This window comes from Vulpes vulpes, chromosome 11 (assembly GCF_048418805.1).
Source record: "Vulpes vulpes isolate BD-2025 chromosome 11, VulVul3, whole genome shotgun sequence".
Taxonomy (NCBI): Eukaryota; Metazoa; Chordata; class Mammalia; order Carnivora; family Canidae; genus Vulpes; species Vulpes vulpes.
This window is the reverse complement of record NC_132790.1, coordinates 58868698-58885241: the sequence shown is the minus strand read 5'-3', so window position 1 is coordinate 58885241 and position 16544 is coordinate 58868698. Positions and strand designations below refer to the sequence as shown.

At 48.6% G+C, this 16544-nt stretch overlaps 1 protein-coding gene across 3 annotated transcripts in view; it reads right to left on the bottom strand.

The window, feature by feature from the left end:
* XYLB (xylulokinase) overlaps positions 1-15367 on the bottom strand; it is a 46759-nt gene extending 31392 nt beyond the window's left edge. Inside the window, exons 1-7 of one of the 3 annotated variants that reach the window (XR_011995227.1) lie at positions 15244-15357; positions 14126-14208; positions 5808-5877; positions 4005-4085; positions 1665-1751; positions 929-1057; positions 108-173 (exon numbers count right to left, since the gene is read on the bottom strand). Coding sequence is in view for 2 of the 3 variants with exons in the window: in XM_072726480.1 (XP_072582581.1) it covers positions 108-173; positions 929-1057; positions 1665-1751; positions 4005-4085; positions 5808-5877; positions 14126-14208; positions 15244-15300 (573 nt within the window). In the remaining variant the exon portion in view is untranslated. Of the gene's footprint in view, positions 1-107; positions 174-928; positions 1058-1664; positions 1752-4004; positions 4086-5807; positions 5878-14125; positions 14209-15243 lie in introns of all 3 variants that reach the window. The other 2 variants (XM_072726480.1, XM_072726481.1) reach the window with 2 other exon arrangements.
* Between the last annotated feature and the right edge of the window lie 1177 nt (positions 15368-16544).

The window sequence follows — 16544 nt, the reverse complement described above, 5'->3', positions numbered from 1 at the left end:
ACATCTGCTAATCAATGTTTGTGGCCAACGCACATGAGCTGTATTTATGCTAAAGGAAAGTAGTATAAAGAAATTAACTGTGACATAAACAGGAACATTTAACCAACCTCTGTATGTGAGTAGGCCTCAGGATTCTGCTGGTAAATCTTTGCAATTTGGTTTCCTGTAAAACGCTGGAAAAAGAGTACAAATTCTTAAAAACCCAAGTCCTACGTGCAACGATCATCTCCAGAAAGTGAGGCTCGCAGAGCATGTGCTCTGGATATTAGTTAACACCATGAAAGCTTTATAAAGGCCTCAAATCTAGAAATGTTTGATGAACACCCTTAGAGGATCAGCCTTGCTCCTCATCCCGCACAGTGACTGTGTGAACCAAGGGCACCTGTGCAGGAGACACAAGAATGTTCCCCACCCCTATTCTTTTTATGTCAGGTGGCCCAAGGAGGGGCCAAGGGCAGCCAGCCCTGGAATGGTGACTGAAGCCAGCAGGAAAAGGCATTCTTTTCATCGATGTATTTATTTACTTTTCCAGGAACTGCCTAAGTGCTTTCCTTTCAGCTTCAAAACTGCCTAAAGCGTAAGTGCTATTTTTACCCCCAGGTGAGAGGCTGAAGTGAAGATGCCACCATCACCCGCACAGGGCACAGTCACATTCATGCCTCGGCTCCCTACTGGGCAGCAGGAGGCCCGCCCTTGCTCATGGGCAGCAGAGGGAGGCAGGAAAGCCCTTAGCAGAACCAGGGACCAGAGGGCCCAGACCTGGCTCTGTAGGGGCGATGACACCCACAGGGCATCATGTGATCCCCACTGGGGCAAGTCACGGGCTGTGCTCCCAGACACCTGGAGAGAAGAGACCAGAGCCAGCAACTGAACCAGATCTTCCTCTGGGGCCAACCCTAGTCCCCAGCCCCTGGCAGGCATTGCACACCTCATAAGCACGGGAGCCGGTGAGGCTGCTGAGAGCCTGGGCCCCACCCACGGCGGCCTCCAGCTGGCGGCACTGAGCTGTGGTGCTGGAGTCCATCCACACAGGGCTGTCCTTGATGGAGAAACAAGCCTGAAAAGGGAGAAGAAAGGCACAGGCTTGAACTCTGCCTGCTGACTCTGGGAGCTGCCCTGGCACTGGTGGTCACGCTGCCAATCGCAGCAGGTGTGGGCACCTCCTCCCTAGATGCGACCTTGGAAGACCAGCCGGCAAGCCCTACCTGCCTAAACCTCCCCCTGGCCTGGTGGAGTCTCTCCCCAGAAAGCTCAGGGTGGAAGGTTCTGATGAGGACACCTGAGCACCATGGCCAACACTGGAGGTGAGCAGGGCAGCGGGGCAGCCAGGGTGGCTAGAGCTGCAGCCAAGTGCAGTTTCACAGGGGCATTTGAAGCCAGGGAACATGAAGACAGAGCCTGCTTCCCAGCATCACTAGGAGGCACCGTGTCCCAAGGGGAGATCCTTGAGGGAAAAACTGGATAGGTGCCAGACAGGAAGGGACCCCGGATGATGGCTATCAGCACCTGACCCTCTGTCCAGGCACCAGGTATATCCCTCGGGAGGCTGGGTGGACCATGTTCACTGCACTACCACCCGAGCCAAGTTCCTATACCCTTGACAACGCACAAAAGCCCCAGATTTCAGGGCCCACAGGGGCTTGGGCCCTTCTCCCCATGGTTACCTGCAGCTGCTTATGTAACAAGAGGTCTGGTGACAGGTTTGTTAGCACCTGGCTGGCCCCAGTCTTCCAGTAGACACTTCCATGTTGCTGTCAAGGGAAAACCCAAGCACACGTTCACACAGCCACACACGGTATCACCTCCTGAAGACACAGAAAGACTCTGGACCACACACCAAACAACTGGGCTCCAAGCCAGCCCCAACACCTTCTTAGTCACAGAATTCCTCACCTTTTATGAGTCTTGGTTTTCCTTTCTAGAAGATGAGAACTCTGCCCTGTCCACCCCAAAACTTATAGGAAAGGCCCAAGAAAGAATTATTGGTCTGGATTTTGGTACCTCTGTAAAACTGTATTTAAATATCTTGCTCATAATCTTATCTGAAATTCACTCCTTCATTCGCTTACCCATTCATTCATTCAACATTTATTGGGAACCTAGATCACGCCAGGCAATGGGATGGATGAATAGGATAGTGTGGTCCCAATTCTCTACAATATTGTAGTCGAATCAGAGAAAAAGACACAAACACACAATTACAAAACCCTGTGGATGTGCAGTGGCAGGACGGTGGGGACACAGAGGAGGGGCATCCAATAAGCTGGTAGAAGTGGACAGGATTAGCAGGAAAGGTACCTGGCGATGGAGTGTGGGGGTGCTCCATGCAGAGAGCAACCACAGGTGAGACAGGCTGGCAGGTGTGGGGAATGGAAAGTTTCAGGCGGGAGGGAGGTATGGGAGCTACAGGGAGAGGTGGCAGCCTGGAGGGCCTGGAGGTCCGTGCTCAGGAGGTTGGAGCTTATCTTTGAGGCGTGGGAACTCTGGATTAGCATGGGAGTGACAATGCCAGGGCTGAATGGAGGAAAGGGTTTGGGGGAGTCATGGAGCAGGTATGTGAGAGGCAGGGAGGCCCAAGCAGAAGCGCAGAGAAAAATCACAAATATTTGGCCTGGCGCAAGAGATGCAGGATTAGAGAAGAGGTGGTAGATTCAGGAGTCATGTAACAAATCAACAGGACATAGGGACCCCTTCGACGTGGGGTCAGGGATGACAGGTGGATTGTGACCCTGGAGAAGGCTGGAGCATTCACAGAGCATATGAGAAGTTGGAGGTGTTCTTAGGACACCCAGCCATGGGGTTGGGGGACTCCCAGGAGGGAGAGGGTGTTCCCGCCTGGGGTTCAGGCAAGAGAAGTGGATGAGATCCCCCAGGGAATCTGTTTAACAAGGACAAGGAGCATTAAATTCCTGTTCAGTGGGGGATAGGAGAGAAGAGGTGGCTTCAGAAAAATTAGTGAGTCCTCTAACGAGGATGTGAAAGCAGGCTAACCCAGCATGGAACAAAATTGATTCAGAGAACAAGACTCAACTTGGGTCCTGACTCCTGCCCCCAGCAGCTGTGTGACCTTGGGTAAGTGACATCACTCCTCTGTGCCTCAGTGTCCCTATGTAAATGGCAATGGTGTAGCTAAAACTAAAAGAGGTTTTTATGCACTATTCTATGTATTTATCACTACTCACATCGACCCTATGGCAGATGAGGGCACGGAGTCACCAGAAAGCTAGATGATGTGCCTGGGTCACTGCTTGTAAATGGTGGGCCTGGGGACACAGCCAGGGAACACAGCTCCCATGCTCACTGTGCCCCAAGACCACTTCATAAAATTACTGTAACGATTAGGTTAAATAGTATACAATGAGGGGTGCCTGGGTGGCATGGATGGTTAAGTAGCAGACTTGGTTTTGGCTCAGGTCATGATCTCAGGGTCATGAGCCCCATGTCACGCTGGTGCCAGGTCTGCTTGAGATCCTCTCTCCCTCTCCCTCTGCCCTTCCCCCGGTTCATGCAAGTGCCCGCTTTCTCTCTAAAAAGATTTAAAAAAGAATATATGTAAAACGCTTGACACTGCACCTAGCATCCACTAAGTGCTCAGTCAGCATTTGTTATTATTTTTACTAATACTTCTACTACTAAAACTACCATTATCAGGACTATAATTTCTGACTGCTTCTACTTCCAGGAAACAGAAAAACAATTTTAGTGCTCCCAAGCAGGCATCGTAAATGCACGTCAAACACTTCCTCCACCCCATTAGAGGACCTCTAACTGGTTCCTCCTCACCCAGCGTCCCATTCTGTATAATGCTTCACAGTACCAGCCGCTTCGGGTCCTTCAGCAAGGAGGCAAGCTACACACCCTCCAAAGCAGAAGTGCCATAGGGGTCTTTACCAACAACAGAATGTATGCAGTGGCTCTCAAGAACAAGCACTCCCTCTGGGGGAGCCCTGCACCCTCACCCCATAGCCGCCCCACAAGGCACAAAGAGGCTGCTACAGACAAACCTGGCCTGCCCCAGACAGGGCGAGGACTTGAGAGAAGTCGAAGCCCAATGCCTTCATCCTCTCCAAGATGGTATCCAAAGCCTGCGAAGACAAACGGAGCCCACAGTAACTATCCTAACCACAGAGTCACACAAAGCCCACGGTGACTATCCTAACCACGGAGCCACACAAACCCACAAGCCTCAGCACTGAAACCTAAGTGCTGGCTATTACCCCAAGGATGAAAAAGCACTGGTGGCAGGGATGTATAAGCATTAGAATAATTCATTACAGTAGGCACCAATCAAATAAGAAAGTGAACTATGGTAAAAAAAAGTCTGGGTAATGGAATCGGAAACCACTGGCCCTCAAATTCTGCTTCTCGACTTTGTGACTCCCAAGCACTCAGGAAGAGCAAAACCAAGGTGGATCAAATTGTATTTTTTTTCTATTGCATTTCAACCCACTGGACTAGTGGCATGACTTCACTGCAACAGAGAAGTGAAGAGCAAACTAGACGGCCCCCATCAGAGAGGGACCAGGAGTTGGCTCCCTGTGTCCAGGAGCACCAGGCTGGAAGGAGTAGGTAGAGCTGGTGGCCATTTGTCCCAATTCCCATTCCACCCTCCACCATCTGGGTGCGTTCTTCTTTCTTGCAAGACCCCGGGTGTGGGATAAACGGTACTGCCCAACAGAGCCTGACCCTCCCCAAAGATTTCAGGGCAGGAATTAGGGATTCATTCCAGGCTGCATTTCCTTTGAGGGCAGAGCAGCTACTGGAGCTCTGACCCGACTCTGCCATCCCCACCCTATGCTGGGAGGGCTCCTTTCACAGTCCTGGCTATGGCTGCCAACTTGGCCCTCCTGGTCAAACCTCGAGCAGGGAGTGGGGCACAGCTAGAAGAGGTCCAATGCTGGGAGGCTGCTCACAATTAGAAATCATGTGGCTCCACTCCCAAGCCTGGCTCTCTATCCATTGCTCATCACCCCGAGTGAAGGTCCCAACCTATCAGAAACCCCTGACATTATCACTGGGATCTCTAGACACTGGCTCTTGCCTGTCACCCCCACCACACCCCTTGGTATGGCTCAACCCTATGAAGTACATCCCAGCTAGCCTGTCTGGTGGAAATCTGTCCTTTACCCCCATCCTCCTGTATGAGTCAGGATCAAGTAGTTAAAAAAAAAAAAATTCTTTTAAAAATTATTCTAGTTATCTTAACCGAAAGAATTTAGTAGAGGGAATTGCTTAAACAGGTATTGGAGGAATGAACCGGTTTTGGCAGACACTCTGAACACTGCCTTTGCTGGCTTCCAGGTTCAGGGTCTCAGGACCCCCAGGGTAGACCCAGGCCCATCATGATGGTCTATACTGGTCACACCCCTGGTCCCATGGCTCCATGGGTCACCCATAATTGGCAGCAGGGATCTTCCTTTCTTGTCAGTCCTGAGCAGGCAGGCCTGCCTTGGGGTCCTTCTGAGCCTGAACACTAGGACACCAGTGCTGTGTCTGGATCTCAGGATACAAGGGTAGCCACAGGGCCTCCTGCAGTGTTTGGCAAAGGTTTGGGAAAGGCGCTATTCTGAAGATGGTTACTTACTGACAGGGCTTGCAAGTGCTCTAGCACCAGACCTGAAGCCTTTCATGTGTCCTCTCGGCTCAAGAGTACTGACACCAGTTGAAGCTCAATCCAGCCCTAGAAACCGTGCAGACTCCATTTCTCAGTGAGGACCTGGTCTCAACAGAGGGCTTTCCAGTAAATCAGCAAGTCCGCCCATGAGATAGGCTGGGGACAAGAGAGGGTCAGGGATCTCTGTGTTTACCTGGACCCACATCAGGACTGGAGATGTCACTGTCAGCCCATCCTCGTGAACATGAACCCCACCTTGAGTCCTATAAGGAGAACAAGAGAGAGTGTTGGACAGAACCTTGGGCAGGGTCCCAATGGGGACAGACCCTAGATCCCTCCAGTGGAGGGAGAAATGTCCCTTCCCCAAGCTCGGTGGAATTCTAAACTCAGTGAGACTGAACGGTACTGGCAAGATGGAAAGAGAAGTTCTAGAAATTGCTCGGGGGTGACAATTCTCAGAAAGCATCAGCAAAAACAAAAATATAAGGGTCTCGCCCTGGAAGGCAGGCATGGCATCACTTAGCCATGAGGAAACCAGGAGTGCAGTGTTGGATTAAAACCCTCCCAAGCCCACTGGGTTTGGAGAGTTAGAAGTGATGTGCTACACAGAGGTGCTGCATCTGCAGGAAAAGTTCTTGGCTATCAGACCAGGAAGCCCTTGGATTGCAAGCCTGGAAAGTTGCCTGGACCCTTCTCCCCACTCTCGTCCTCCCTATAAGACCCTCATGCAAATAACTCACTTGGCAAAACCCAACCTTTTCAATGATGAAGTAAAAACAAAACAAAAAAAAGCAGACTCAGAATCCATAGCAAGATACTATTAGATAACCATGTGACCCAGACATTCTATTCCTAATTATCCCGTCAAAAGAAATGAAAGTGTAAGTTCATAGGCAGGTTTGTATACAAGTTTCCATAAAAGCCTTATTTGTGACAACAGAAACCTAGAATGAATGGATAAATTGTGGTGTGTGTGTGTGTTGGAATATTACAAAATAACAAAAAAGTGAACCACTAATACACATACCAACAGAGATGACACTCCAATGATCACACTGAGTGAAGGAAGCTAGACACAAGAGTGCACACTACATGATGCCATGTATATAACATGCTAGAAAGTGCAAATCCACCTATTGTGAAAAAGCAGGTCAGTGGTTTCCCAAGTCCAGTAGGGAGGAAAGGATGGGATACAAAGGGGCACAAAGAATATTTCGGGAGGGGCACCTGGGTGGGTGAGCATCTGCCTTTGGCTCAGGTCACGATCCCAGGGTCCCAGGATCAAGTCCCGCATCGGGCTCCCCTGCATGGAGCCTGCTTCTCCCTCTGCCTGTGTCTCTGCCTCTCTGTGTCTCTCATGAATTAATAAATAAAAAATCTTAAAAAAAAATAACACACACAAATGTTCATAGCAGGATTGTTCATAATAGCCAAAGAGAGGAATATCTGGCAGCTGATGTATGGATAAACAAAATGTGGTATCATCCATACAAAGGAACATTACTGAGTATAATATAGAAAGAAATGAAGTCCTGATGTTTTACAATATAAACTTTAGAAACGTTGTAAGTGAAAGAAACTTGTCAAAATTTACCACATATTACATAAATTCATTTATAAGAAATGTTCAGAATAGGCAAATCCACCGACTTTGTGGTTGCCAGGACTGGAGGAGGGGACATAGGGAGTGACTGCTAGTGAATATGGGGCTTCTTTTTGAGGTGATGAAAATGTTCTAAAATTAAATAGTGGAGATCATGACACAGTTCTGTGAATATATTAAAAACCACTGAACTGTATACATTTTAAAAGAGTGAATTTTTTGATATGTGAATTCAATATCAAGAAGAGCTTTTTTTTTTAAAGGATACAATGGCGGGGGGGGGGGGGGAACACCCTGTATTAGTTAATTTCCATGGCTTGACACAGCGGAAGGTTTTTTTTCTCACTCACATAAAGCATCATCAGTGGCATGCTGGGGACCAGGAATGCAGAGTCAGGTGAGGAGTGGGTTCTGTTTCCTGCAGTTATCAGGGACCCAGGGGGACAGTGGCTGTTCTCATCTTCCAAATGGTTTCTTTTTTTATTTTTTAAAAGATTTTATTTATTCATTAGACACACACACACACACACACACACACACACACACAGAGGCAGAGACACAGGCAGAGGGAAAAGCAGGCTCCATGCAGGGAGCCTGATGTGGGACTCAATCCTGGGACTCCAGGATCACGCCCTGGGACGAAGGCAGGTGCCAAACTGCATAGCCACCCAGGGATCCCTTCCAAGTGGTTTCTAAGGCTGCCCTGGACACTACATCCAGCCACAAGGCCAAGGAAGACACAGGGCAGAGGATCACAGTGGGTGGGGGTTGTATGGTCTCATAGAGAGGCCTGTTCACTTTCTCCCATGTTCTGCTGGTAATCAGACTCAAGTCACATGGCTGAACAAAACTACAAGAAAGGCAGGAGTATGCCCAGGGGGAGAAGGAAATAAGTCTGACAGATCGCTGGTCAATCACCACAAAAGTCACTATTTACATAAGAAGATACAATAGTTAGAAATAAGTTTAAAATAAATTATAGGTACTAGGTGGTTTTGCCTTGTTATAAACCACTTCACAGCTAAGTGACTTGAAACTATTAAGCTCATTTAGCTCACAAATCTGTTGGTCACTGGGCTGGGCTCAGCTGGGCGCCTCATGCATCCATGCTTGGCTAACAGTAGGTAGAGGGTCCTGCTTCTGGGGCCGGCGCTGCTTGTCTTGCTTAGCTGGGGGTATGGGAGTAAATGCCTCTCATTTTCCAGCAAGCCATCCTGAACTTGGCCATGTGGTGGCTGGGCAGGGTTCCAAGAATGAGAGCAGAAGTCAGCAAGGCCTTCTGGAGGCTTAGATTTAGAACTGGCTTGATGTTACTTTCCTCCCGTTCTACTGGTTAAAATCAACAGGTAAGGAAATGACTCCCCTCTCTTGACTGAGGGAGCTTCCAAGCCCCACTGCAAAGGGTCTGGGTATAGGAAGGGCTGGGGAATTATGGTCATTTCTGTGCACAATCCACATGTCAAACATATCAAAACACATGTGAAGTATTCAAAATAAGCCTTGAACAAATGCAAAGACAAAACAGGTGCTTTGATAAGAAGACTCAATCTAAAAATAAAAATAAAAAAAAATAAGAAAAAGAAGACTCAATCTCATAAAGTTGCCAATTCTCTGCAAGTTAATTTAGAAATGTAACACAATCTCAATAAAAATATTAACAATTTTTCTTTCTGGAACCTGAAAAGCTGATTCTAAAGTACATATCAAAAAAAAAAAAAAAAAAAAAAAAGGCCATGGAAATTGAATGTAGAACAGTCAGAGGGGACCAACAATTTTAGATATTAAGTCTTATTATAAAGCTGGAATAACTAAAATAACACATTACTGGCTCATGAACAGACCCCAACTAATGTAACAAAAGAAAATGCCCAGAAATCCACCTAACCACACACAGAAATTAGCATATAAAGTTGGTGTCTCAAATCAGTGAGGTAAAGACAGGATTCTAGGAAAATGGCATTAAAACAATTGGAAGGGTGCCTGGGTGGTTCAGTCGGTTTGCTTTCAGCTCAGGTTGTGACCCCAGGTTTCCAGGATCAAGTCCCTATTAGGGCTCTCTGCTCTGCAGAGAACCTGCTTCTCCCTCTCCCTCTGCCTGCCGTTCCCCCTTGTGCTTGCTCTCTCTCTCTCCCTCTATCAAATAAATAATTAAGATCTTAAAAAAAAATTGGAGTCATTGATAAAAAACTGAAGCTGGATATAAACGTTATGCCATGCACCTAGATAATCTCCAAATATTTTTACATAAGAAAACTGAAGTCTTATAAGAACTAGAAGAAAACACAGGTGAATCCTTTCACAATCTCAGAATGAGGAAGGCCTTTTAAACTGTGACTGAAAATCTGGAAGCAACAGGAAAGGCTGAGAAGTCAGGAGCGCAGGAAACAAAATACGGGTATGGCCACCACCCACATGCAAATCAAAAACAAACAAAAATCTGAGAAACATTCATTGCAATTCATTTAACAACAAAGAGATCATTCTTCTAATATATGAAGAACACCTAGAAATAATCAATCCAAGAGAAAAATGGGCAAAGGTCATGAAAAACAACTTCACAGGAAAAAAGTTCAACTCTTCTAACAACCACACTGCATTGCAGTGCTGTGGGAAAGAGGCACTCACATGCATTGCTGGTGGGGTGTAAATCAATACAATCCCTATGGGAGCCAATCTGGCCATACCTTCCAAACTTACAAATCTATTTACTCTTTGATCCAGCAATCCTTTTTCCAAACTTTTTAAAAAATATTTATTTATTTGAGAGAGCACACATGTATACACATTCGAGTGGGGGTGGGGCAGAAGGAAAGAATCTTCAAGCAGATTTCCTGCTGAGCGTGGAGCCTGCATTGGGGCCTGATCCCATGACCCATGAGATCACAACCTAAGCCAAAACCAAGAGTTAGACACCCAACAGACTGAGCCACACAGGCACCCCCCCATTTCCAAACTTCTACAAATAAATTGGCACATGTCTGTAATGCCATAAGTTAGGTAATTCACATCATTTTTCACTGCAAACAACCCAGCATCCATCAATTCCAACTACACAATGGAATTCTATGCATCCTATAAAAATAACACAGGGGGTGCACCTGAGTGGCTCAGTCCATTAGGCAACTCACTCTTGGTTTCAGCTCAGGTCATGATCTCAGGGTCCTGAGATCCAGCCTGGCATAGGGCTCTGTGCTCAGCAGGGAGTCTGCTTAAGATTCCCTCTCTCCCCCTCCCCTCCACCCTTCTCCCTACTTGAGCTCATGCATGCACATGCTCTCTCCCTCTAAAAAAACCAAACACAGAAGCTCTATGTACTGATGTGGAAACACAGCCCAATTGTTGTGAAATGAATAAAGCAAAGTACACAATGATGTGTACAATGAACTTTTTGAGTGTAAATAAGGGAGAAAATAAAGATACATCTGCTTATGTTTTGATATAAAACACTGGAAGGATACACAAAACACTAATGAAAGTTAGGAGGGCAGGATGGAAGAGATGAGATCACAGAGAGATTAAGACTTCACAATATGCCTTTTGTTCCTCTCAAATTATGTACCAAGTAGATGCAATGCTTAATATCTGTGTTAAAATAACCACTTCAGAAAAGAATATGGCAGTTTTTTAAAAACCTACCATACAACTTAACCATTCCTAAGTATTTCATTTCCAACACAAATGAAAGTTTATGTTGACACCAAGACTTGTATGTAAGTTTCACAGTTTCTTTATAATAATGAAAAAATGGAATCCATCCAAATATCCCTCATCAGATGATGGATAAACTAATTGTGGTCCATTCACACAATGGAATACTACTGAGCAATAAAATAGAACAAATTATTGATACATATAACAACATAGGTGAATCTCAAAATGATTATACTAAGTTTTAAAAGTCAGATAAAAAAGAATATATAATTATTATTTCCTTTATATAAAATTCTAGAAAGTATAAACTAATCCATAGTGATAGAAAATGTATCAGTGATTGCTGGGGGCTCAAGTGAGGAAGAGGAATACACTCAAAGTGGCATGAGAAAACTTTTGAGGTATAGAAATGTTTATTATCTTGATTCTGGGCATAGATTCATAAAGGAATATCTATGTCAAAACTTACAAAGCTGTACACATTACATGTGTGCAGTTCACGGTGTATCAATTATATCTCAATAAAACTGTAAAAAGAACAGTGGGGGAGGAATAAGCTAGATCTGAATACAGTTGAAAGATCTTAAAAATGTAACTGGGTAAAAAAGCAATACTAAACACTACTGTATTTTGGGTATGGATACCTTTTTTTTTTTTTCCTAATGGAGAGGATTGATGGACTCATTGAGTCAAAAGAGAGAGTGACGCAGAATTTAAAAATTTAAAAGCACAGAAATTTTATGAAGTGTGTTTTCATACTATTATGTGAAATTAAAGTAAAAATCCAGAACAGAAAGGTAACTGGAAGATTTGAAGATTAAGCAATATCTTTCTTTTTTTTTTTTAAGATTTTATTTATTTATTCATGAGAGACACAGAGAGAGAGAGAGAGGCAGAGACACAGGCAGAGGGAGGAGAAGCAGGCTCCATGCAGGGAGCCTGATGTGGGACTTGATCCCAGACCTCTGGGATCACGCCCTGAGCCAAAGGCCGACCCTCAACCACTGAGCCACCCAGGTGTCCCAAGCAATACCTTTCTAAATAACACGAGTCAAAGAAGTCTCAAGAGAAACTAAAAAGGGGCGCCTGGGTGGTTTAGTCGGTTAAGCATCTGCTTTTGACTCCAGGATCAAGCCCTGTGTCAGGCTCCCCACTTAGGGACCCTAATCCTGTATCACTTGGTGTCCTTGTAAAAGTAGGTTAGAAAACAAATAATATGATGGAGACACTAGGGATGCAACGGGCAGAGGATGACCATGTGACTGGCAGCAAGGCAGCCATCTGCAAACCAAGGAAAGAGGTTTCGGAGGAACCTGACCCTGTCGGCATCTCCAGAATTGTAGAAGAATAAATTTCTGTTGTTTAAGACACGTAATCTGTAGTATTTTTTTCTGGCAGCACTCCCAAACTAATACAAAATATACAACAGCTAAATTTATGATCTTTCTTCCCAAAACCAAGTCTCTTCCACAATCTACCATCCATCCACAAGGCCAGCCAGAAACCTTACCTTCACACCTCACATTCAATTCTGCCCCAGGCCCTGGCAATTTCATCACTCACCTCTCCAAGACACTATCATTTCCCATCCAGATGATCTTGAAAAACCTCCATGGTCTCCCAACATGCACTCTGACCAATCCCCAAATGCTCTCTCGCTGTACCCAGAGAGAGCTTTTCAAAACACAAATACAACTGTGTCAACCATGTCACTCACACCTTACCGCTATCCCCATGGCCCTTCAGTGGCTGTTCATAGACTTTAGGCAAACTGTGTACCAAAGCCTATGTGGTCGAGCCCAGCCTCCACCACCCTCTCTGCTCCCCAGCCAAACTGGTCTTCAATTCCCTGAATAAGCAGTGCTCTTTCACCCTACAGGGCCTTTGCACACTCTGCTCCTTCTGCCTGGAATGCTCTCTCCCTTCCATCACCTGGTGAATCCCACTCACTCAGATCTTGGCTTAAGCACTACTTCCTTAGGGACCCTTCCTGACCAACCTCTAAGTCTGGGTCACGTTCCTTTATAATCAACATTTGGAGAAGGGAGTTCCTTTCCTTTAATGGCCTTCTCTGAGTCTATAATCAAATATTCTTTTGTGAGATGCTTTGATTGATATCAGTCTCCCCTATTCAACGGAAAGCTCTGGGAGAGTAAGGACCCATGTCTCTGTTCCACTCACCATCAAATCTCAGTACGCAGGATGGTGCCTGACCCAAAGCAAGTTTCAATTGATACTTATTGCATGTATGGATGCATGAGTACATGGAATTGGGAAAGAATTGGAGAACACATTCCAGAAGAAAAGGGTGCTTGAGAGGTCTACCAAGACCATGAGTCCTGTAGTTTGATGAAGCCAGATCTACAGATAGTAACTCCTAGGTTCTTGGACGCAATTCAAATGTGGTGGGGGATAGGAGAGGATGGTGGTTCTGCTACACATACCACCAAGCAATTCTGGGCCATTAGCAAATGGTCTGACACTATCTACCTAGAGATAGCATCAAGTTCCACTGGTTATGGGTCCAGACCTTCAAGGCTGCCCTTCCCTACCCACTTCAGACGCCAAGTGCAAGCCCTAGGCTGTTACCTGTGCTTCTGACTAACCAGCTACAGATTGTTGGTTCCAATGGTCTTAGTTTCTTTTGATTCGCTTGAGCAGCTCACAGAACTCAGGGAAAACACATACTTAGGTTTACCAGTTTATTAAAAGACAGGATAAAGGACAGGAATTGACAGCCAGATGAAGAGATATATAGGGCAAGGTATGGGGAAAAAGCAAGGAGTTTCCATCTCCTTTCCAGGCACGCCACTCTGCCCAATCTCCACGTGTTCACCAACCCAGCTCTCTGAACCCAGTCTTTTTGGGTTCTTATGAAGACTTTGTTACATAGTCACGATTGACTAAGTCACTGGCCATTAGCCTTGCAACCTCCAGCTGAAAATTCCAAGTCTCTAAACACATGGTTGGTCTTGGCAACCAGCCCCTACCCTTGGGTAGAGTCTAAAAGTCATTTGCATTAACATAACAAAAGACACCTTTAGGACTCTCAACACTTAGGAAATTCCAAGGGTCTGGGGGGCTGTGAGTCAGGAACTGTCAAGACCAAACCAAATATATTCTGGCCATCTGAATGACCGAATATGTATTTCTTATAAATAAAAACAGCACACCAGAATAGTGCAGTTTATGAATGTAAACGGTTGAGGGAGGACCCCAAAACCAACCCCCACCACACATATACACTAGGTACATACCCAAATTCTAGAAGGTCTCTGTCAAAATGCACACTGTCCTCATAGAACACATTCAGCTCTGCATCAACAGCAACAACTTTCACCTGGAAGGCATTTTTAAAAATGGTGTATTTTCCTCAGCTTCTACACTGGTCCAGGGGTAGGAACATCACCAGGTGAGGCCCATCACCTGAGTGGGTGGCTCAGCCTTGCTTGGGGTGCATCACTGTGACCATGGCTACAGAGGCCTCATCTGGGAACATACCCAGAGCAGGTAACATGAAAAGGCTGAGGCAAAGAAGAAACAGCCATACAGCTCAAGGAATCTTTCTGTGCCCCCTAAACAACCAAAGCCAAGACCCTCTAGAAGCAGATGCTCGAAGACGAGCTGATTCTTGAACCTGGCAAGGAGGCCGGAGTAAGTCCTCCAGGGGATGGAATGACAGACAAGCAGCATTTGGAGATGTGTCTGGGGGCCCGTCTGCAGGGACCTGAGAGACCAGACGAGGCCCCTGGGCTGTTCGCACAGGCCACGATCAAGTCCAGAGACGTACAGGTCCGGACGGAGCCGACCTCCGAACTCAGGGGTGCAGCTCCTGTCCCAGACAGACGGGCGCGGAGACCCGGCAAGGCGGCTGGCCTTGTGCAGTCCCACCAGGCGTTCTGGCCAGGGGCTGGCCGAGGCTGCCGCCCTGACCCGTGGGGAGAGGGGTCTGATGCACCTGCGCTGACTTCCCAAGGCGAGGAAAGGGCGCCCCTCGGCAGCCCCGCACCCGGTCTGAGGCACGTCCGGACTGTTCGCCCGCCTGCGAACCCCGGGGGCCGGCAGCGCCGCGCTGACCCGGCGGGCAAAGTCCGGGCGTCCGTCGCGCCCCGGCCGCTGAGGTCTCGGGCCTGACTCGGGTCACCGGTGCCGGCCGCGCTCCCCAGGCTTGGGCGGCCGTCACTCCGCGCCCGCCCCCTCGCGCGAGCCCGGGCCCCGGGGTCGGTTCCGGTCGCGGCCGCCCGGGCGGGGTAGGGGCGCCGGAGCCCCGGAAGCCCGGGGGCGGGGGGCGCTCTCGAGGCTCGGCCCGGGGCTCCCCGCCGCGCTCCCACCCCGGACCCGGACCCGGACCCGGACCCGGGGCCCGCGGCCGCACCTGCTGCGTGCTGAAGTCCCAGCCCAGGCAGCAGCGCCGGGCGCCGCGCTCCGCCATGGCCGCGAGGGTCCGCCCGCCCCGCGCAGACGGTGTCGCCGCGCTCCAGCGCCCGCCGACGCCGGGCCCGCCCCGCCCCTCGCCCCGCCCCTCGCCCCGCCCCTCGCCCCGCCCCTCGCCCCGCCCCTCGCCCCGAGTCACCGCCGGCTTGGCTCTGGCGCCGCCTGCCGGGGGGACGGGGCGGACGCGCCCCGCGCCGAGCGACCGCACGGGTCCCCCTGCTGCCCCCTCCCCGCCCCGCGGCCCTCCTCCCACCCGCAAGGCTCTCCGCACCGCACGGCGGGGCCAGGTATTCCGCCTTTCAGCTGGCTTGTCCCTGCCTGTCTCTCCGGCCGCCCTGACTCTTGGGTAGAGGCGCCGCGGTCCGCTCGTGGTGGTGCCACGGAGGTCACAGACAGGTGTACCTGGGGCTGCAGGTATTGGGCTCCAAAGGGCCCTGTCCTGTCCCAGCAAATCTGAATGATTACCCAGCTCCGACACGTGTCACATCTCACCTCTGTATTTAAAATCAGGAGACTTCTGGGCAGCCGCTGTTTAAGCACCGCCTTCAGCCCAGGGTGTGATCCTGGAGGCCCGGGATGGAGTCCCCATCGGGCTCCCTGCATGGAGCCTGCTTCTCCCTTTGCCTGGGTCTCTGCCTCTCTCTCTCTCTCTCTCTCTCTGTGTCTCTCATGAATAAATAAATAAATTTTAAAAAAAAAGTCAGGAGATTCTCTGTTCTGGACGGAGAGGCGCACTCAGTACTTGGCCAGCTAGTCTGGGTAGTGCACTGTGTGCCAGACATGGTGAAGGGGGCATGAGAAACACAATCAGACGCACTTCCCTTCCCCCTGGAGCCCAGGACACCTTCTCTTCCCCACATTCCACCTGGGTGTGTCATGCTCAGCCCTAGGACTGACTTCTTCGCAGAAGCTCTCCCGGGTGAGGTGCTCCTCCCAGGGCCTTCCAAGCGGAAGAGCCCCTCTCGTGCCCCTCGTGCTTTTTCAGAGCCCCTCTCATGCTTTTGGCAGTGGTCTGATTACCCAGCTGGCTCTCTTACTGAACTGGAGCTGCTTGGAGCCCAGATGCTCCTCGTGGCCACAGGTCCCTAGATAAGTGGCAGAGCTGGGCCCAATGCCAGTAAATCTGACTCCAGAATCTGCATGTTGAACACTAAACAAGACAATTTTCTGGACAGTCTTGTGAGAAGGCCCGAGGCAAAACACAAACGTCTCATGAAGGCCAAGGCGGCTGGCTCCTTCTCA